This window comes from Mesocricetus auratus, unplaced genomic scaffold (genome assembly GCF_017639785.1).
Source record: "Mesocricetus auratus isolate SY011 unplaced genomic scaffold, BCM_Maur_2.0 Super-Scaffold_100021, whole genome shotgun sequence".
Taxonomy (NCBI): domain Eukaryota; kingdom Metazoa; phylum Chordata; class Mammalia; order Rodentia; family Cricetidae; genus Mesocricetus; species Mesocricetus auratus.
The window spans coordinates 29312929-29334562 of NW_024429202.1; the positions used below are offsets into that span (position 1 = coordinate 29312929).

Here is a 21634-nt window from a genome sequence, read left to right on the forward strand (position 1 = left end):
CCCCACCATCATAAAAGGAATCCAACACCCCACAGTGAACTATGTCTCTAGACTGCATTTTCTGGTCATCTTGGTAGATCAAATGTATTTCCTCCCAACTTACGATATTTTCATATCTATAACAGTGGGTTTATTGGGATTGGACTCTCCTCTTAAATGGAGAAGTAGGTATATACACCAATGGGCTCCACCCTCCCGTACCCCTGCCGTCTCTCTCATGACCATCTTCAATGACCAAAGTGTCTTCACCAAAAGTTCTAGCAAAGATTCAGCAGGGATGGCTCCTTGATGCAGTTGCTGTGTGCCCTTTTACAGAATTAGTGCTTCTATTTTCATCCCTTTCTTCCTCATACATACACCTAATTCCCTGGAATTATATTTTCCTTTTTCTCTGGGTTTGCAAAGTTGAACTTCCTCCCTTCATTTCACTTATCATTCTCCTGTCCCTACCACAGATTCTAATTATAGCCATAAACTCAAAGGCGGTGTCAGGGACAGACTTGTATAAAGAAAAAGGAAAGCCATTCAACCTGAAAAGTAAACAACTCAAAGGTCAAATAACAATGGAGGGGATACCACAGACAGAAGGCAGTTGTCAAGTGTTTGGTACTTACTCAGAGTCGTGCTCTGAGGTTGGGCAGGTGGAGCACATCGACTGGGGCCAGAGTTTCCAAGGGAGGACTTCTCTGCAGGAGCCAGTGTGTTGCTATTCCCAAGCTGTGCCAATCCACATGAGCAGGGCGGCCAGAGTGAAGGCATCTCTGTTCACAGGGAGAGACCTCTAAGGGTTAGTCTCTCTTGGAGGACTGGGACTGGGAGCAGCAGGTTAAAAGGATGATCTGAAAGTGTATTCCGGACTTTGGATGGTGAACTCAGCAGGTTAGGTATGTTATTTCAGGATAGGTATATCATGACAACAGTCAATTGCTGGTTGAAGGCAGGCTACCAGTTATTTTCAAAATAAACCTGTCATAGTTCAGAGCAAAGACGTGTCACTATTGAGGACTATCATGTCCCAAATCACTCACCAAACAAAAGAGACACAACCCACCTGTAGCCAGCCAGACTGCAGGCACCAAAACAGTATTCAAAATGACCTTGAACTTTTCCACCTTTGGCTTTCTGCAATTTAAGGAGCGTCTACCGTTTTCACTAGAACATACGTTATAGTCGTGTAAGTCTGAGGGGGTCCCAGTCAACCACAGGGACTTGTGTGGCTATGGCAAGTGTCCCAGCAAAGGGAGCAAGAATGGGGTGGGTGGAGGGGAAGTGGGTCTGCTTGGTGAGACTACTGTGTGAGGACACCGAGCTAACTGTTCTTTGTCACCCCCATGGCCCTGGCAGGGCCTGGACAGCAGGAAAATCCTGGCATTGGCAAATGTGGCTGATGAAAGTTGTTTGGCTTTGTTTGGGTTTTGGTGGTGTGAATAGATGCTGTTATTTGTGTAGCCAAGGGTATGTGATCTAATAATTCCACAGGATGATTTGTGATTAAGGATCAAACCTTTCAATACTTTTTAAATTACTAAGGCAATAAAAGAATGAAGAAAAAATGAACCCCTGAGGATGCAGCAGATTTCTCTGTTGGAGACAGAATTATTTCTAAGATTAGTTGTCTTTTATTAAATCTTTGACCCAAAAACCAAGAGAAATGTGGCGTGGTAGGTAAAGATGCTTGCTATCAAACTTGGCAATCCCCCAAAACATATGCTAGAAGAAAAGAACCAATTTCCACAAGTTGTTCTCTGACTTTTACAACACACTCACTACCACACACACACACACACACACACACACACACACACAAACAACCATGTATGCATGTATCGTGAGAACCAAAGTTGTATTTTAAGTTTCAATTACTCTTCCTAAGAGATCCATGAAACAGAAATGCCCTCTAGTCTGTAAGACCCTTGCCCGAGGACAGATAATTCCTGAAATACTGGAGGCTATGGTTTATGGAAGGTAACAAGCCATATATTCACTCCCCTAAACAGGTTTGTTTGACACAACTAGGCCAGGTGTGCTTGATCACAAGTGGGTGGAAGGTACGTGTCAGGAAATATGTCAGGATGCACGCTTGCCCCTGATTGGATCCAATGAGAAACACGGTGATCGTGTGGGCTTGCCTTTTTAGGCCTCTGAAAAATGTGACTTGTGGCCATTTTCTGGAAACCCAGAGACCTGGCCAGAGTCCATCCACCAATTAAAGCTTGCTTCAAATTTGGCTTTACATTGTGGTAGTAGTCTTATTCTCAACCAGTAGGATTAACAATATGTTTATAAAAACTCAACAAATGATCTGGCCAGCTCTTCAGTCTTGAAATCCAAAACCTAATTTAATGTCCAAACACTAAGGCAATACTTGCTAGTGGAATCTATCATTGACAGATTTTCACAAGCACAATTTTGAGTGTTCATGTTGAGCCATTTGTAGGCTTGTAAGTCAAGACTAAAGAAGCGTTAAGTATATAGTCAAAAACCACAGCACTCTTCTTAAAAGGAGTGAGAGTGAGTTTATTATGGAGCCATTCTGAGTGGCAATGGCCTGGGAATACAGATTTAGGTTACCCCAAGTTCCAAGTTCCAAAGTGGAAACAGTTTCATGAAGCTTTTCTAGTTATACTGAAGAACTTCATAAATCAAGGTGAATTTAAAATACACTGGAGAGTACACCAGAGAGGCAGGTACAGAAAGATGGAAAAGTTTTCCTAAAGGCACAAGATGCTATGTGACATTCTTAGCTTTGGGTTGGTGGAGACAGGTTGTCTGCTAAGTTAATAGGTTCTAAAAGATTTCTATCTGTTAATCATGAGGGTTAGTTCCGACACATGTGGCAAGGAATGGCTGTCCCTGAGGGCTAGAACTAGCCCAAGATAAGGTAACTAGCTTCTAGACTTGCAACATTCCAATCTCTCTGCAGAACTGAAAACCTAATCAGTCAATCAACCTGTGCAGACACAGAGTCTTTTCCGGAGTTTTCATTCACAATTTTTTTTTGATCATGGCAGCCCTTGCATCCAGAGTTGTAACAGAGCAAAACTGTGAACGCTCTTCTGACGACCCCTTCTGTCTCTGCTCCCTGTAAACTGAGCTCCTGTAAGGAACTGCTCCAACTCCATGTTTCTTTCCCTCGACCATGTAACGAAAATCTCTTCATAACACCTAGGGGGAAATCAAAAGCCGCAAGCTGTGGAGATCTGCCTGAAGTAAAGTGAGAGAATAGACTTCCTTCATCTGGCAACATCACCCGTCTTCTTCCCTTAGCTCCATCCTGCCTGCATTTCTGCCCATCTTTGTATTTGTTTGTTAACCTATTTCTTAATATTCAGCACTGTCAACTTTCTCAGGGCCAGTCGTAGAGGATGAGCCTTAGGCCCCTAATCTTCCCTGTTGGGTTCGCAACACTAGTATCAGGTACCTTCATTGAAGCCCCCAGCTCCTCTTTACTCCTTCAGGGTGCAGCGGTGGGCGGAGCCGGATGCCGAGCCACGCCGCGATTGGCGGTGTCCTAGCAACCGTGGCGGTGCGGTTGTCAACAGAGACTGGACTCCTGCAACCCTGCGCCCTGGGACCGGGACCCTTCGCCAGCTCCTGTGGGAGTCCCAGCCTTGCCCAGCAGTGGGATGTTGGCTGCGCCCTCCTGCTCCGGGCAGCGAGGCCCTGGAGGGTGGGAGGGACGCTGCTGAACGCGAGCCGCCTGGCTTTGCAACGGAAAGATTTCCTAGTAAGTGTGGGATACCTTCCTTCCAGACCAGAACCTTCCAGGTTTCCAACCGGTTGTGTAGGGAAAAACAAGTTTGCAGTTTCCAAACTGGACCTTGCTTTCTGCTGGGAAAGCACAGTGGTCAGGATAGCTGGGTTTCAGAGTCAGGGTCGCAGACATTGTGTGAGCTCTTCTTACACAGAGGGCTTTGGCCATCCTCACTCCCTGCAGAACCTCGGTCACTTGATGGATAACAAGCCCCATAATGCCTGTCTATCCACAGGCTAACAGTCACCGGAGGATGTAGCACACAAATCAGTATATTAGAAACTTGTTTCTAAGAAGCAATGATCAGAACTGAAAGCCCGAATCCAAAGCGATCTTCTTGAGCGAAAGCTGTTTGCTGCTTTTAGTGTGGGGAGAGCCTCTATTTGCCTCCAATTAAATTCTTCTGGGGGTCTCACCCACACATTACTTCCTCTTTTTAATACGGACATTTGACTTCGTGTATTAATTCCTCTCATCTTGGGAGCGCTCCATTTCCTGTCTTCTCATCGATGACCTACCCCACTGAAGCACTCTGACGCTTGAATGTTCAGTTCTTAGTCCTGATCTCTCAACAGCGGGACAGGCCATTTCAATCTCCTTAACTCTGCTCATGGTCTCAGCCTAGCTTTGCCTTTTAAGGACAGAAAGATGGGGTCGGGAGAGGCTGTTAAGAACTGTTATAGGATACATCATGAAACATCATCCTAGCTTCCTTTCTTCCCAAAAGAATCAGAGTTCAGAACTCCCACAACATAACCCCTTCACCCCAGCCCAGATTTCCGGTTTTTTGTTTTGTTTTGTTTTTTTAAACTAGCAAAGATAAAGAAAATTTAGAGGTTTTTATCAAAAAGTTTACCAAGGTACTAACCTGAATTAATGGAGTCTAACTTAGACTCTCATCAAGGGCATGGGCAGTGATGGGTATCTGTGGCTCACTATTGGGAGAAGACCGGTGGCAGACACAAAAGGGTCCTTTCTTCTTTTGGTTGGGGCATTTGGATTCGTGTGTGTGTGTGTGTGTGTGTGTGTGTGTGTGTGTGTGTGTGTGTGTGTATGTGTATATGTACATGTGTATATGTATGTGCACAGGTGAGCACAGTGTGTGTTTAGCCCTAGGCAGACTTCAAGCTCACAGTCCCTTTGCTTCAGGCTCTCAATTGTTGGGATTACAGGTTTTGGTCACCTTCATCTTTCTGTTTTCCCAGGAGCTATGCCTGACCATGGCTTCAGCACAGGCTTCCGATTGCTTCCTATACTCGGGAAATCCTTTTTCTCTGAACTCTATGGCTCGTTAGACAATTCCAATTTTAAAAACTGAGGCTAGCTGGAGGTGGTAGTATATGCTTGCAATCCCATCCCTCAGGAGGCTGTGGCAGGGGGTGTCACAAGTTCAAGGTTGGCCTGAGCTACATAGTCAGACCCTGTCTCAAAACATCAAAAACCAAACCAACAAAAATCCTATTATTCCACATTGTAGAGCTGTGCTCATCAGTGATATATTCTGATTTCTGGGCTTCCCTGCCTCAGAGGAAACTCCTGAGTAATCATACTAAACAAATAGCATAGTCACACCCAGAAAACAGTGTGCCTATGTTTAAAGGGGTAGCTATTTCCTGATTATAACTTTCCTAGAACCTTTGCCTTGTTTGAAGACAATCAGGATTTTCTCAGTTGCTGTGACTGAGCTCGTCTCAATACTATACGTAGAGCATGCTACTCTGACCACATTCATGTTTAGTCTTTCCCTGTAGCCATCAAGCTTCTGTTTGGTCTAGAGGGGACACACCTGTGTCTGAGGCCACAGGGATGAAGCCTCAAAGTAAAAGCTAGGCTTTGGGAGCTGGGGAGGTGGCTCAATGGTTGAAAAAGAGTTTCTACTCTTACAGAGAACCCAATTTTGGTTCTTGGTCTGTAATTCTAGCTCCAGGGTTTCCAAGGACATCGGCACACAGGTGGCATACATACATACATACATAAATACATACACACATATATAATACACCCAGAGAGACAGACAACACACATTTTTCAGAAGGTAGGCTTTTGAGGGTTGCTCAGAGCAGTCTTAGAGGAAGGCACTCTTGACACAGGCGCTGGAGGTTAAGGCTCCACATGGGACCATGGCAATCAGCATGGAGAGGAAAGCGGGTGGGCTGTGTGTGGTGGGCATTTGGTAGGCCTGTGCCCTGGCAGGCTTCCTTGCTCTGACAGACAACCCGTCATCCCCTCCCCTGGGAGGTACCTGCTCTCCTTTGCTCACTTTCTCTGGCTCAGTTTTACTTTCCAGCCCTTTCCCTCCAGGTATCTCAGGCTATAAAACCCCAGGGTGAAGATCTGAGTCCAAAATGACTCACACAGCTTCTCAGATCAGACAGAGCCAGTCACACCTTGTAAAAAATTAACTTTACAGGAAGTCATCAGAGTCTCCAAAGAGGCTGGGACATGTGTTGTAAGAAAGGTGGAGCCAAGCAAATTAAAGAATGTTACCCTTGGCTTAAAAACCAAGTGTGTGTCTCTTCCTACAGCCTTTAAGGTTGTAAATGTCTGCGACGAAACCTTTTAGGGTGGATTGTAGAGAAGGCCCTCCCTTGAAAACCTAAGGCAAGTCACTACCTCCCCAGTGAGAGGAATGGAGGAGGTGGTGTGTCTCTGGGAAGTGAGAGATTAGCTGCACTTGATGAAACTACCAGGTCATTCTTCTTAGCGTCTCTTGTTTCTATAGGAACATCAAAGACAAGATCTTCAGCTGCCCTCTCTGTGGATAGATCTCCAAAGGCATATTGGTCTGTACTTGTTTCCATGCTCTCTGATTTATTCACAGCCCAGCATGATTGGATAGTAGAGATTAGAAAAAATTCTTAGAAGAATTAGGGAGGTGGCTCATTTAGTACAGTGCTGTTGGGAGATAAGCATCTGAGTTTGGATTCTCAGTGCCCATTTAAAAAAACCATATGCAGTGACACCACCTGCAATTCCCGCCTTGGGAGGCAGAGATAGGAGGATTCCTGGAGTTTCATGGCTAGCCAGTCTAGCCAGTTGGTGAACTCCAGGCCCAGTGAGAGACCCTGGCTCAAACAATAAGGTGGAGAGTGATTTATGAAGGCACCAACTTTGGCCTCTGGTTTCCATATTCATTCACACATACACAAATGCATTCACACACAGACACCATACATCGTGCACACACACACATAAAAAGTGCTTGGAGTAAAAGTGTATCACAAAACAAAAGCAGTTACTTCAATGACAACTTTTAGATATTTAGATAATTTTTACATTAGCTCTTTCTGATTATTAAGTGCTTATACATACACTTATATATACAAACTTTGGCACCTTTGTTCTTGGCCTCCGGGTTACTGTGTCATGCAGGTGTGTTATTCTAGAGGGACAAAGTCAGTTGCTATAGTTACAGGACAGGCTTATGCTGAAGTTTGTTAGAAATTTTTTGTTTGATTTTCGTTTTGATCTTGAGACAGAGTTTCATTATGTATCTCAGCTGTCACCCAAATCTCAATCCTCCTGCCTCATTCTCCTGAGTGCTAGCGTGGCTCACACTGAAGTTTGATTCTACCACCCCCTCCCCCCATCATGATGCTCTTCAGGTCAACTTGTCACATATCCATCAAAATGAGTCTTGTAACCTTGTTCTCACAAGGCAAGAGCCTCCCCCACTGTATGGATTTGTAGACTATTAGAAGTGACCCTCTATGGATAGCACAAATCCACAGAAAACTTGACATGGAATCATTATCTTTCACCGCTTGAGAGCTGAGCCTGTGTCGTGACAACCAAGGTTAGTGCCCTCTGCCTAAGGACAGGGGAAGCCATACCAGAATGCACTTGGCTCTAATGATAACAAGATGGCTAAGAAATGGCTTTGGATTCTGGTCCCATTGCTCACTGACTATGACAGAACCTGTGAAAAAGCGCTTGAATTTCTCAAGGCTTCCAATTCCTCAGCTACAAGCAGGGTGTTAACACTGTGTAACTGCTGTGCTCATGAGCAATCTGTAAGAGGGTTCGAGAGGAAGGGCTCAGCCTAAAGGCTGATTGACAAATGGAAGCTGCTGCCGGTGTTTGTTCCTACCATAATAAAAGTCAGAGACCACAGATTCTAGAGCTGAAGGGCCTACACCAGACTCTTAGTCAGCTCTCCTACTAGCTGTGAGATTGTGAGCCAGTCTGTTAACCCTCCCTGTCTTTGTTTCCTCGTTAGTAACATGAGAAAAACAGTCTTATTTCTCCTGTAAGGTTGTTTTGGATTGGCTTTATTAAAATTTAGATGAAATATTGCGTGCATACAGATGGGTCAGAGTGTGGGCATGTGTGCGGTGCTCTTGGAGGCTAGAAGAAGGTGTCAGATCCCTTAGAGCTGAAGCTGAAGGCAGTTGTGAACCGTCCAGTGTGGATGCTGGGAGCCGAACTCAGGTCCCCTGGAGGAGCAGAACATTTTCACCACTGAGCCCTCCACCTCATAAGGTTGTTACAGGAATGTATGTGTCATAACATTAAGTGTTTGCTGTTCATGCTTCTAACTTCTTTTTTCAAAACATACCTGGCTTAGGGCCACCTGATTTTTGTGCTTGACTAAATTTCCATGTCATAACACTAAGATTTTGAAGAAGTTGAGTTTCATTTGTTTTTTATTTATATTATTTTTATTTGTATTGTTTTTATTTATATTTATGTTAACAAGATTTATCTTCACATGGGCACACATCTGTGTGTGTGTGTCTATGAGCGTAAGTGAGGATGATGGGAAACAACCTTGGCTTGTCACAAGGGTGTTAGGGTCTGAACTTCCGCCCTCAGGATGAGTAACCATCTCCCCAGTCCCTAGAAATCCAGTTTTAGAAACTGGAAAGGGACATCTATTTGTTAATGAAAGGCTTCACCGTCTTGGGAAACAGTTTTTAAACACTGAACACTGGACATGAAGTAGTTAGAACCTTCTAGCTGCTACCCAGTTATTGACATTGGTGAACTCTGGCCTTACAAGGTTATACTTGCTCCCAGTCTTAGGTCCTGCACAGTTGTGGTGAGCAGGTTAAGATTGTATTACAGTTTAGGCAGTCTCTCCCTCTTGTGTACACTAGCTATATTTAGGCCAGTTGAGATGAGTTTAATATGCTGCATATTGCTTTGAGTCCAGTTGATCCCAGAGCAGCTGGTTCCACGAGGCAGAATGATGAAGTCCAATTTTAGAGTGAAGCCCTAGAAGACAAAGCATTCGGGATGTAGATCTGTGTGTTCCAGTGGAGTTGAGTTGCTGTCTGCCATCGCCCAGTTAGCTAGTCAATAGCAGGGTTTTTTTTTAAACCTTCTTTATCCTCGAGTTCAACATATTCTGTGTGAATATAATTAGCATGCGGATGTGTAATGTGGCTTCCAGGGGCTGTGTTTATTTTCCAAAATGGAAGAGCCCCGTATTTTTCTAATTATAAAAGTAAATACCATTTTAGAAATGTTCAAATAATGCAAAAACTGAAACACTATGGAAAAAAAACTTCACACACTTCTACTATAGACCCATCGGTATTTATCTTTCTAGATGCTTCGCAGCACACATATATGTAGATATGTAATTTGTGGATCCCACCTGGTAGTATGCATCCATACTGTAATTTTAATGGGTAAATAAAATTCTACTTCATGACTGTACTATGTTTTATAGTAAGTCAATGGTGATGTTGATGTTAGTTAGACCCCTACCCCGCCATGTTTTCAGGAGTATTGAGCTTGACAATTTTCCTTGCAGGAGGTCCCTTGTGACTCCAGTCTTGACTTAAAGATGTAGGAATCTCCCTCCATTGTCCAGGAGCAATAGCCACAGAGGCTGGAGGGACAGAACACCACCAAGGCAGGCATGGCTGAGCAGAGTCTCATTTCATCTGAACAATGGCTTCAGCTGCACGGACTTAAGAGCAAGAAACTGAGCTTGAAGCAGATCTTGTCCCAGATTGGATTCCCGCAGTGTGAAGGTACAGTACTCACAGACGGCCTTCAGGGAATCCACCTCAGCTCCTGAGAAACCATAGGCCTCTGCACTTGCTGTGTTTCTTCCAGGGGGAAATGCTCGCACATGCTCCACTCCAATCTACACGCCACATAGAAACGCAACTGTAACTACACAGATTCAGCATCAGTGCTGTTTCACTTCGTTTGTGTGTGTGTGTGTGTGTGTGCAAGTGTGTGTGGTGTGTGTGTGCCCATGTGTGTGGATGTGCACATGTGTGTAGGCCAGAGGAAGATGTCGGGTGTCCCCCTATTTCTGTATGCCTTATTTGCTCAAGACAGGGTCCCTCACTGAACCTGGAGCTCACAGCTTTTTTGGCTAGGCTGGCAACCACCAACTCCTGGCAATCTTTTGGTCTCCTCTCTTTCCCACCCTCAGCACTGGTGTGCTGGCTAGTCTGACGTTGACTTGCACAAACTAGACTCATCTGAAAGGAGGGAACCTCAATTGAGACAACGCCTCCATAAGAGTTGGCTCTAAGGTATTTTCTTAACTAGTGATTGATGGGGGAGGGCCCAGCCATTGTGATGGTAGTCCTGGGATCTATAAGAAAGCAGGTTGAGCAAGCCAGTGGAGGGAGCCATTAAACAGCATCCTCCATGGCCTCTGCCTCAGCTCCTACCTCCAGGTTCCTGCCCTGTTTGAGTTCCTGTCCTGGCTTCCTTCAGTGATGGTCTATAACAAGGAAGGGTAAGCCCAATAAACCCTTTCCTTCCCAACTTGCACTTTGGTCATGGTGTTTTGTCGAAGCAATAGACACCCTAACTAAAACAACGGGATTATAGGTATGTGCAGACATGCCTGGCTTTCTTACCTGGGTTCTGGGTGAGTCAAAACTCAAAACTTTATCCTTATGCAACAAGCAGTGTAACCGTTAAGCCCTCTTCCAAGACCCATTAATTTCATTATTTTTGTTGGGGGAGTTGTATATATATATGTGTGATACACGTGTGTGTGTGTGTGTGTGTGTGTGTGTGTGTGTGTGTGAAGACTTCCACAAGGTGTCTTGAGTCTCCATTTTAATTAATTCGTTAACAATTTTTTGCTGGGTTTGTTGGTACACACCTTTAATCCCTATACTTGGGAGGAGAGGCAGGCAGAGTTCTGTGAGTTCAAGGCTACCCTGATCTACATATTGATTTTCTAGGCCAGCATGGCTACATAATGAGGCTCTGTCTCAAAAACTATTTTTACTACATTTTACTTAATTAACTGTATGGTGGGGTATGTAGCAGTCAGAAGACAACACTTGGGGGTCAGTTCTCTCCTTTCACTGTGTGGATCCTCCTGGGGATCGAACTCAGGCCCCCAGGTTTGGTGGCAAGTGCCTTTACCTGCTGAGCTATCTCTCCAGCTCTCTATTTTTTGAGACAGGATCTCTCACTGAACCCGGGGCTCCTGCATTTGGCTAAGGTGGCGACCAGTAAGATCCAAAGAACTGAGTGTCCCTGCTTCCCCAGTGCTGGCATAACAAATGCTCACTGTCACTTTTGGTCTTGGAGTTCCTGGATGGCCTGGAACTTCTTATATAGACCAGGCTGGCCTTGAACTCACAGAGGTTCACCTGCCCCTGTTTCCCAAGTGCACCACCCTGCCCCATGCTTTGCCCAGTGCCGGAGATCTGAACTCAAGTCCTCATGTTTGTTTGGCAAGCACTTTACCAACAGAGCCATTGTCTCAGCCCTCAATTTAGTTCTTTGTAATGAAAAGGTAGAAAATACTTTGATTAAACCAACAGAGGTTTTGATTATCCTTGGGGATTGCAACCCCCTTTTAGACTGATTGAAGTGATTGCTTTATTGATTAAGATAGTAGCTGTGAGCTGTCTCAGAAAGAATGGACATTTCCCTTTCAGTGGCCTAGTAGCTCATGTTATTTTTTTCAGTTAACAAAATGAATTTATTTATTTATCGTGTGTGTGTGTGTGTGTGTGTGTGTGTGTGTGTGTGTGTGTGCGTGCGCGCGCGTGCCCGTATGCCCGTGTCCACATGGGGGCATGAGTGTGTATTCATGGAGGTCAAAGGACAACTTGTAGGAGTCAGTTTTCTCCTTTTCCCATGTGAATTCTGGGGATCCAACTTAGGCTGTCAGGGTTGACAGCAAGCATGGTCACTGCTGCCCTATCTCACCATCCCAGATAACTCTGAATTAGTCTATGTCTTCGTTAGTGTTTACTATTGCTATGAAGAGATACCATGACCACAGAAACTCTTATAAGGCAAACACTTAATTGAGGGGGCTCGCTTACAGTTCAGAAGTTCAGTCTGTCATGGTGGGGAGCATGGTGGCATGCAGGCAGACATGGCGCCAGAGTATCCTGTCTTGCAAGCAACAGGAAATGGACTGACACACTGGGCAGTATCCTGAGTGTATAAGACCTCAAAGCCTGCCTCTGCAGCGACACACTGCCTCCAACAAGGCCATACCCACTCCAGCAAAGCCTCCTAATAATGCCACTCTCTATGAGATTATGGGATTGAGGGATTATGAGGGCCAATGACATTCAAACTACCACAGTATGTAAAGCAAATGTTTACTCGGCAGCCAGCAATAACAAATTTTGAATCTGAATTCCTTGACATCATTCTTGGCACTAGTCCTGTGGTAGTCATTTGAAGTCTAAATCATTACAGTTGCTACAGACTGATCTGGACCCCTCTGAATACAAGACTTTGTTCTGCAGTGCTCTGCCTTCTTGTATATGAGCTAGCACGACTGTGTGCTATTTACATACTTATAGCCTGGGAGTTTGCCTGTGATTTTCTAATATGTTAAGAAAATATTGTTGCCAATATCCTTTAATGGGCTTTTATTGCTTGTGGAATCTACATTGGTGTCACCTTTTATTTCTAATATTCATAATATTCATTTCTCTTTATAGGTTTTGTTTTGTTCTCATTTATTTATTTATTTATTTTCCAGTTTTGTTTTTCCAGACAGGGTTTGTCTATGTATCTCTGGCTGTCCTGGAACTGACTCTGTAGACTGGACTGGTCTCAAACTCATAGAGATCCTCCTGCCTCTGCCTCCCAAGTGCTGGGATTAAAGATGTCCGCCACTTCACCCTGCTTCTTTTCTTTTCTGTTTTTCTTTTGGTTTTTGAGACAGGTCTTGCTGTATAGATCAGGGTAACCTGGAATTTGCATTGTGGCTCAAGCTGGTCCTTAGTAGTTGTTCGAGAATATTTATAAGTGTTGTTTAGGTCAAGGGCATTGACAGTGCGTTGCCCATATATTTAGTAATTTTTGCAAATGAATTTGTCACTTAGCTTGGCCAGTATCAAACCTAGGGGCTGGTGCACTGTATGCCAGGGTCCTACCACGGATCTCACCCCAACTGTCCACCATTTAAGAGATAATACAGTTTGCGTCTTTCTTATTTTTATTTCTTAAGATGGAGATCAAACTGAAGGCCCTCTCCCTTTTTGTCAGGGTATTTTTACATCTTTTGTCTAGATTGGCTACTTTTTTTTATAGCTCTGCCTTCATTTACTCTTTGTTTCGTTCCTGAGTCCATACACTGAGTTTTTAATTTTGGCTATCCTATTTTTAAAAGAACATTTAGATCCAGCAGCTCATTTCTCCTTTTTTATCTTGAAAAAAAAAACCGTTATTACTGGCAAAATAATGGGTTTTGTCACACTTCCATACATACATTTAATGTCCTTTGACTGTATTCACACTCATATAACTCTCTCATACTCCCTCCTTAACCTCACAAAGAGTCTCCATTCTTTTGAACGCTGTCTACTCCTTGATTACCTAGGAGAGAAATGTGATCCTTGTCTTTCTGAGCCTGGCTTGTTTCACTCAGCACGATATCCTCTAATTCCACCATCAACGCAATTCCTTTCTTCTTTATGCTTGACTAATAGTCCACAGGGTACACACCACGTCTTCCCTATGCATTGTTTTGCTCACTGTTGGGCATAGCTGGTTCTGTAGCTTTGGCTATTGAGAATAGTGCTGTGGTGAATGAAGGCGTACCAGCATCCCTATTGCCAGCTGACTCTAGTTCCTTCAGGCATGTACCTTGCAGTGGTACACTCAGATTATATAGTAATTAGTCTTAGTGTTTTGAGGGTCCTCCACGTGGCTGGACTGACTTACATCCCTGCTAGCAGCAAACAGATCTCCTTGTCCCTGCATGATTGCCAGAGTCTCTTAGTTGGTGTTTTCTTGTTGATAGCCACTTGGATTGAGGTGAGGTGGAATTTCTATTTAGTTTTGACTTGTATTTCTCTGATAGCTAAAGAGGCTAAGCTTTTTTTCCATATAGCTATTGGCTAATTGTCCTTCATTTGAAGCATCTATTTAAGCATATTTGGCCATTTGTTGACTGGATTATTTGTTCTTTGTGTGTTCATAGTTTTTACAAATATCTTTCTGTCTCTGTCTTTCTTTCTGAGTGTGTGTGAGTGTGTGCATTGCACAGGTGCCACAGTGTGTATGGGGAGGCCAGAGGACAATTTGGGGGAGTTGGTTCTCTTCTTCTGCCTATGGGTCCCAGGGATCAAACTCAGATAATTAGGGTTGTCTGCAAGTGTCTTTACTAGATGAGCCATTTTGACTGCCCATTGTTTTTCTTTTGAGTGTGTGTGTGTGTGTCCAATATCTTATATCTTATCGGAACACAATGACATGAAAGAAGAAAGCAGAAGCCAAGAGAACTACAGAAAGCATATAAGCACGCGATATTTGAACAACATGAATTTCAACAATTAGTGGGTCATTGAAAAAAGCCAAGGAGGGAATCTTAAAAGCCCCCTAGAATCAAGTGGAGACAGCAGCACAGCCTACCAGAACTGACTGGACACAGTGAAGGGAGCTCTACGATGGAGGTTTATTGCTACGGGTGCTTACATGAAAAGCAGAGAGGAGCGGGAGAGCTAGCGCAGCCGTTAGGAGGACTTGCTGCTTTTGCACAGGACCAGAGTTTGATTCCCAGCCCACAGAGTGGCTCACACTGTAACTCCAGTCCCAGGGAATCCAACTCCCTCTTCTTGCTTGTTTGGGCATCAGGCATGCATGTGGCGCACAGACACATGTTCAGGTAAAACACACATATGTAAAAGAAAAAGGAGGAGGAGAAAGGGACAAGTAGGAATAGGAGCTCCAGCAGGAGGAGGCAGAGGAGCAGGGGGCAGAGGAAGATGAGCAGCAGCAGCAAGGACAGCTCAAACAAATAACTTAATGCCGCACTCAAGGTCTTTAACAAACAAGAACAAGCCATACCATATCATTGTGTAGGCAGGCCACAATTTAATTATTTGATTATCAGTCAGTAGATGGAAAGCTGGTTTTTATACTAACTGGAAGTGAACGTCACAAAACCCAAACTCCAAATTCTTTCCCACTAAACTCAGTCTCACCAGCCGGTGCCTTCTTTCAAGGATAGAGAGAAGTTCAGGCTTTGTCTGTTTCCGATTGCTCTTTAACACCTCCAGACAGATGTTTTTGCATTTGGTTCTGGGTTTATAATTGTGCGGAGGTTAGCCCATAGATAGGATCTGCACCATTGTTGTTGGATGCAGAACTCACAGTGCACTTCTGTCACCTAAGTTAGCCTCCCACAGACCTAGCTCCCTCCTGCCGCCATAAACAGTCCCTCTTTGGAGTTAAGATAAGATAGATGCTTCTGGTAAAGAAAGACCGAGGTTGCTGACTTGAAGCCCCTGAATCAATGAAGCTAAAATCTCAGAAGCTAAAATCTCAGAACTAGGGATTTCACAGTCTGTAGATCTTCTGGGTGTGGGGGAATGGGCAGGGGGGGCAGTAATGATAATATGCAGATATCTAGTCTTTACTCTTTACTGATGAGAGAGGGCTGGATTTAAGACTTTACAACTTATAATCCTTGTGATTTGGGATCCACCTGGCTAAGGAGGCTGTAAAATTCATCCGTGACCTTTCTTATTGTTTAGTTTTTTGACATTTATTTGTTTATGTGTGTATGTGTGCACATACCTTGTCATGTGAGTGGAGGGTGAAGGACAATTTATATGAGAGTCATCTGTCTCCTTCTACCATGTGGGTCCTGAGGATCAAACTAAGGTCATGAGGCTTGCTGGCAGGTGCCTTCTACTTGCTGAGGCATCTTGATAGCTTCCTTTCTTTTTCTATCTAAGAAGTTTCTTTAAAAATGAATTGTAATTAGGTGTATGTGTGTATGTGGTATGTGTACATGAGCTCAGTGCCCTAGGAGGCCAGAGGTGACAGGTCCCCCTGGAACTAAAGTTACAGGTGGTTGTGAGCCACCGGACATGGATGCTGGGAACTAAGGTCCCCAGGAAGAGCAAACAGTACATGCTCCTAACCCTTGAGTCAGTTCTCCAGCCCTCCTCCATGACACGTCTTAGTTTGGTTTCCGTGATAAACACCATGGCCAAGAGCAATTTGGGAGGAAAGAGTTTATATCATCTTATAGCACCCAGGTTAAGATGACCATGGAAAAAGCTGTAGTGGTTCGAATGAGGCTGTCCCCATGACATCTGGCAATTGAATACTTGGTCCCCTGTTGGTGCTGTTTGAGGGGGCTTAGGGGGTGTGTCTTTGTTGGAGGAAGTGCATCACTGTGGTTTCAAAGCTTCTTGCAACTTCAGTTTGCTTTCGTTGCTTCCTGCTTGCAAGTTGAGAGGTGAGCTCTCACCCGTTCCTGTCACCATTTCTGCCATGCCCCAATTCCCTGCCACTATGGAACCCTAAGCCGAAATAAACTCTTCCTTCTGTAAATTGCCTTGGTAATGGTGTTTTTTCACAGTAATAAAAAGTTAACTAGCATAGAAGCCAAGATAGCCAGTCAAGATGGGCAAGAACTTGGAGTCAGGAACCAGAGGAGAGCTACTTACTGGCCTGTTCCTCATAGCTTGCCCAGCCTGCTTTCTTATACACACCCTAGAACCACCTGCCCAGGGATGGCACTCCCCTTGCACCACACACACACACACAGTGGACTGGACTCTTCCATATTAAATGTCAATCAAGAAAAATACCTTACAGGCTTGCCTACAGGATTGGGCACATTTTCTCAAGTGAAGCAAGTTCCTTCTCTCAGATGACTCTAGCTTGTGTTAAGCTGACAAAAAACTAACCAAGAGACCCTCCTTTCTTCCTTTCTAAGGAGGCTTATTCCCTGCCTCTTCAGAGCTGGGAATCCCTGGGTTTGGATGACCAGTACCCCCCTCACCTTAGTGGTGAGGAAGTAGAGATAGGGAACTCCCTAGAGTCAGGGCAAAGGCAGTGCTAGAGTCAAGAACACTGTCTCTGGGGTTGATCCACAACAACTTTAGTGACATCATCATTATCATAAGGATGTCTCTGAGAAGTCTTGCCCCACCCTCAGGTTCATCCTGAGAGGCTCTGTGGTCCACTGGCAATTCTGGGAAGGATTAAGCATGCATTTTAGGCAACACTGAATTTCCGTCCAGTATGCATTACCTCTGACAGAGGGTGCTAGGTAGAGCATTCAGTAGTCCCTCCATGCAGAACTTGGTGTGCATTTCACCCAGCTACCGGGACTTCCATAGACCTCTGGAGCCTCAGCCAAATCTCGTGGTTACGGCATCATGCTTGGCTCTCCTGGATCAATTACTTGCTCACTTCATCTGACTAAGTCATGAATCAACGCTTGAGCAGTAGGAAGTACCTAAGTTGAGTTTTTACATTTGCTCATTATCTTTGGTCAAAGAAACAACCTTTCATCTTGGAATTTTTATTTGTGTGTGTGTATGTGTGTAGTGGAGTGTGCTTGTGTAGTGTACATGCTCCCATGTGCTTACATGTGTACATGTGCATGCCCTAGTTCTGGTTTATTGAGACAGTCTAATATGTATTTAACTCAGGCTGACTCTGAGCTCATTTTCCTACTTCTACCTCCCAAGTATCAGGATTGAAAGAATGAGTTACCATGCCTGGAATTTTTGTTTTTCAAGTTTTGTAAATTAAGTACAAGCCTTCGGTAAAATTTCAGGCATTAAGCACAATTTTCATGTTGTGATTTTGATCTCTGCCTTAATTATCCTAGAGAAGAATGTAACAGGGCTCCAGACATTAGTAGGCGCCCAGACCTTAGCACAACTGACTCCATGGTGGAGATGCCATTCCGGCTGTAAAACTCAGAGTGTAGACAGCACCACCTGCCAAAAATGAAAACAAGGACCTAATCCATCAAGGTCTATAGTTCTGGGAAAGTCTCTAAGTGTACTAGCCTTGCTTTTGGCTCCTGTAATTCTGCTTCTGGCTAACTGTTCTTGCTAACTGAAGTATGTCAACCCAGAACATGGTTTAGAAGCTCACCCTGAGAAAGGCTTGGGGCTACACTGGGATCCCAAGCACCTAGTGTGGTCACAGGCTGGCTAAACCCACACCTGAACAACCTTCTCTGGTGAATACCCCACAACAGAAGAACTAGAAAATGGAGCCCATTCTTCCTCCCTGCCCATTCATGACTTTGAAGATTCTACATGCCATGGGCACTTGGATTTGTTGTAGTTCTTAGAAAGACTTTATAACTTGGGACACAACATAAAATCAAAGGTTATTGGGAAAATGTTTGAAAATAAGCATAAGAAGCTTTGCTGATACACCATCTTGATTGCCTTTATACGAATGCAGATTATGTGACTTCTTTGAGGAGACTCGTGGCTTCTCGGTATGCTGATGGCCTGTTCCCACAGTTCTACACAGCAGAAGATGGCAGGCTTTACAACGTAAGTCAGTGTTCCCTCAGTGGTCAGGTCTCGTGGAAAGAGGTTGTAGTCACATTAAGATCCCAGGGAAGGAAATGGGGTGGGGGAGCAGTCAGGTGGTGCATGCCTTTAATCCCAGCACTCAGTCGGTAGAGGCAGGCTGATCTCTGTGAGTTCAAGGCCAGCCTGGTCTCCAGAGCAAGTCCCAAGATAGCCAGGGCTACATACAGGAAAACAAAACAAAACAAATGAACAAACAAAAAAGATCCCAGGGTTATGGAGATTCGGCTTCAGGTTTTCTCTGGGCAGTGTAGAATGAGGAAGTTGTGGTTAGCCTATGGCCTAAAAGAGATGAGAGCAGGAAGCTCTTGATCAGATACTTGACCATCAACTCCTGATTACATACCAGCACTTTGTCTTACCTTGAAAAAGAGGGTGAAGAAAAAACAATATGACAGTATTCTCTGAACTTAACCCAATGCAGGACCAGGAAAGTGGAGCCCTATACTCTGAGAGTTCACACATACCATAGTAGGACCCCCAACTGGAGTTCACGGTCTTTTTGGAGACACATGCTTCATCCTGTCCATGTATGTCAAGGTACATCCGTGTGCCACTGGGACTGTTGTTTCATAATACTGTCATCTCTTGGAATCCACAGAGGCCCTCCCAGGACCCCTGGGTTAGTCAAGGTTGTCTAAAGGAATAGGATATGTAGAAAGAATATATATACTAAAGGGGGACTTATTTCAGTGGCTCACAGACTGATCCAGCTGGTCCAACAATGACTACTTCCAGAGGGAAAGGCCAAGAATTTGTAGTTGTTTGGTCTATGGGATTAGATGTCTAAGCAGTCCCTGCTGGGTGCTGGAGTCTTGGGGTAATTCCTAGGAGCTGCTGGCCTTTAGTCTACAGTGGAATCCTGAAGAAGTAAGCCCTACCACCAGCAAAGGTGTGCCTCGGCAGCAGGATAAATGAACTTGCCAGTGAGAGAGTGGGGCAAACAGGCAGAAAGAAAACTAAAAAGGTCTCTCTCTTTCCTGTCCTCTCATGTGGGCTGCTACCAGAAGGTGTGACCCAGATTTAGGACAAGTCTTCCCATCTTTATTATCCAATCAAGAAAATCCCTCACAGGAGTGATTCCAGATCTAGTCAAAGTAGACAACGAATATTCATCACAATCCTCAACTGATTGTGACTCATCACAATCACAGCTGAATCCAGCATGCTAAATTTGGTTATGGCAGAACACGGCATTTGCTTAAAGCCTATTCCATTCTCTTTTATACCTTAAGTTATCTCTAGATGTCTTATAATATCCAACACAATATAAATGCTGTGAGGATACACCTTACATCATATTGTTTAGGGTATAATAACAATAAAAAAACCTGTCCATAGCATCCATGCAGTTTATTTTTTAATATTTTCCACCCTAGGTTGGCTGAATCTGAGAATATTGACCCCGTGGATAGGGAGGGCTGCCTGTATTTAATATTTTAAAATTGCCCTTCTGTTTGGTTCACTAGAGCTGTTTTTAACTGGCACATTAAAACTGCCACTAAGCAGTAGAACAGATGTCTTTGTCCACATAAACCTACCGCCACATCCCCTAAGATCTTTCTGCGCTGTGACTCTTCTTAGGGGATGTGAACAAACATGTTTAACCCCAGACAGGGCATCGACGACAGATGGAAGGAAGGGCTCCTTCCAAGTCTGGCTTAGAGAACCGGGGACTCTATTGGGGTTATCTGAAGGAACATGAGGGACTCAATGGCAACTGCATCATGGGAAAAAAAGGCCGTTATACCAATAAGATGAGCAAAGCTAGTCCCCTCCCTCCCCATAGCTGAGGAAACACAGGTCCCGGAAGCTGGAAGCTGGTGAGGTCTTAAAACAGGAAATGAGCTGTAGTAGAGGGTTGGGGGCGTGGCTTAGTGGAAGAGCACTGAACATGCACGAACAGCGCTAGGATGCTGCAGAGAAATGGAGCCAGCTCAAGGGAGACGAAGAGAGAGAAGTAGATGGGGTACGAGGAGGACTTTATCAGATCTTTTAAACTTTGGTTTCTCACAGTGCAGGCTACAACTTTTCCGTTCTCCTTTTCTGCTGTCTACCTCTTTGCTTTAAAGTGCCTTGCAGATTGTGCCAGGTCTGCGGGCCTGATCTGCTTGAAGGATGCATACATACAAGAAGTTGCCTGCTAATCTCTGTCACCTTTGGGGGATCCCGAAGATGTCAGTGGTGGCTGTGAGTAGCCGGGTGACTCAGGTCCAGGTGAGGTTGGCACAGGAGAGAGAGAGCAGAGCGACAAGAGTTAAGATCTTTGGAATGTGTAATTGAGCGGCATGCTCTTACCAGGAATTGGAGATGTTTGCGGAAATATGTTGCAGTGTCTTACACAGGAAAACGTTTTAGTGAGACTTTAAAAAACAACTGTTTATATCTCTGGAAACCTTTTTTTTTTTTTTTCATTGCAGTTTGAAGAGATCGAATTATCTTTCTGAGAGGCTAGAATCTCCTTCCCGGATCCTGTGGGTTTTGAAGACCACTTATAGAATCTTTCTAGTAGCATGGCTCCAGCTGCACTACTGTGACTGCAGTTCTAACTGCTTATTTTGCTACTGTCTTATTGTTACTTTTTTTCCCATTCTTATTTCCATTCAGCTGACAGCAAAGTCAGAGCTGATCTACCAGTTTGTGGATTATTTGACACAAGCTGTGCAGAGTTATAAGCAGCGGATGGACTGGCTTACCAGCAGGAGCCGGCAGATTTTTGGTGTCATCTTGGAACAGAGGGTCACCATAGTTCTGGATTTCAGGGACGTTCTGATGGAGGAGCTCAATCTGTGCCAGGATGCTCTGACAATGGTCCTCCAGGAGCAAGTGGCTCTCATCACCAAGTTCAACATGATATGGTGAGTTCCCAGTGTAAACATTCGTCTTACTGAAACTTCACACCGACTTGCACATATTCAGAATTAAGTAGCAGAGCTAACACAGTTAGCCTGATGGCAAGGGAAGAGGATTATCATAATTCCGTAGAATATACCATTTCAGCAGGAAACCCACGATAAATAATAAATCTTAGGGAACCTTTATCTGTTTTTCTCAGGGCACCTTAGGTTTCATGTTAAGATAGACTTAGAAACTTGCTGTTCTTCAGTCCACCAGC

At 44.4% G+C, this 21634-nt stretch overlaps 1 protein-coding gene across 6 annotated transcripts in view; it reads left to right on the plus strand.

Annotated features, from left to right (window-relative positions):
- Window positions 1–3591: 3591 nt before the first annotated feature.
- Vwa3b (von Willebrand factor A domain containing 3B) overlaps window positions 3592–21634 on the plus strand; it is a 175361-nt gene continuing 157318 nt past the window's right edge. For 5 of the 6 annotated variants that reach the window (XR_005870130.1, XM_040729485.1, XM_040729481.1 and 2 more), the window contains exons 1-4: window positions 3626–3727; window positions 9516–9738; window positions 18386–18480; window positions 21127–21377. Coding sequence is in view for 5 of the 6 variants with exons in the window: in XM_040729485.1 (XP_040585419.1) it covers window positions 9624–9738; window positions 18386–18480; window positions 21127–21377 (461 nt within the window). In the remaining variant the exon portion in view is untranslated. Of the gene's footprint in view, window positions 3728–6476; window positions 6538–9515; window positions 9739–18385; window positions 18481–21126; window positions 21378–21634 lie in introns of all 6 variants that reach the window. The other variant, XM_040729482.1, reaches the window with a different exon arrangement.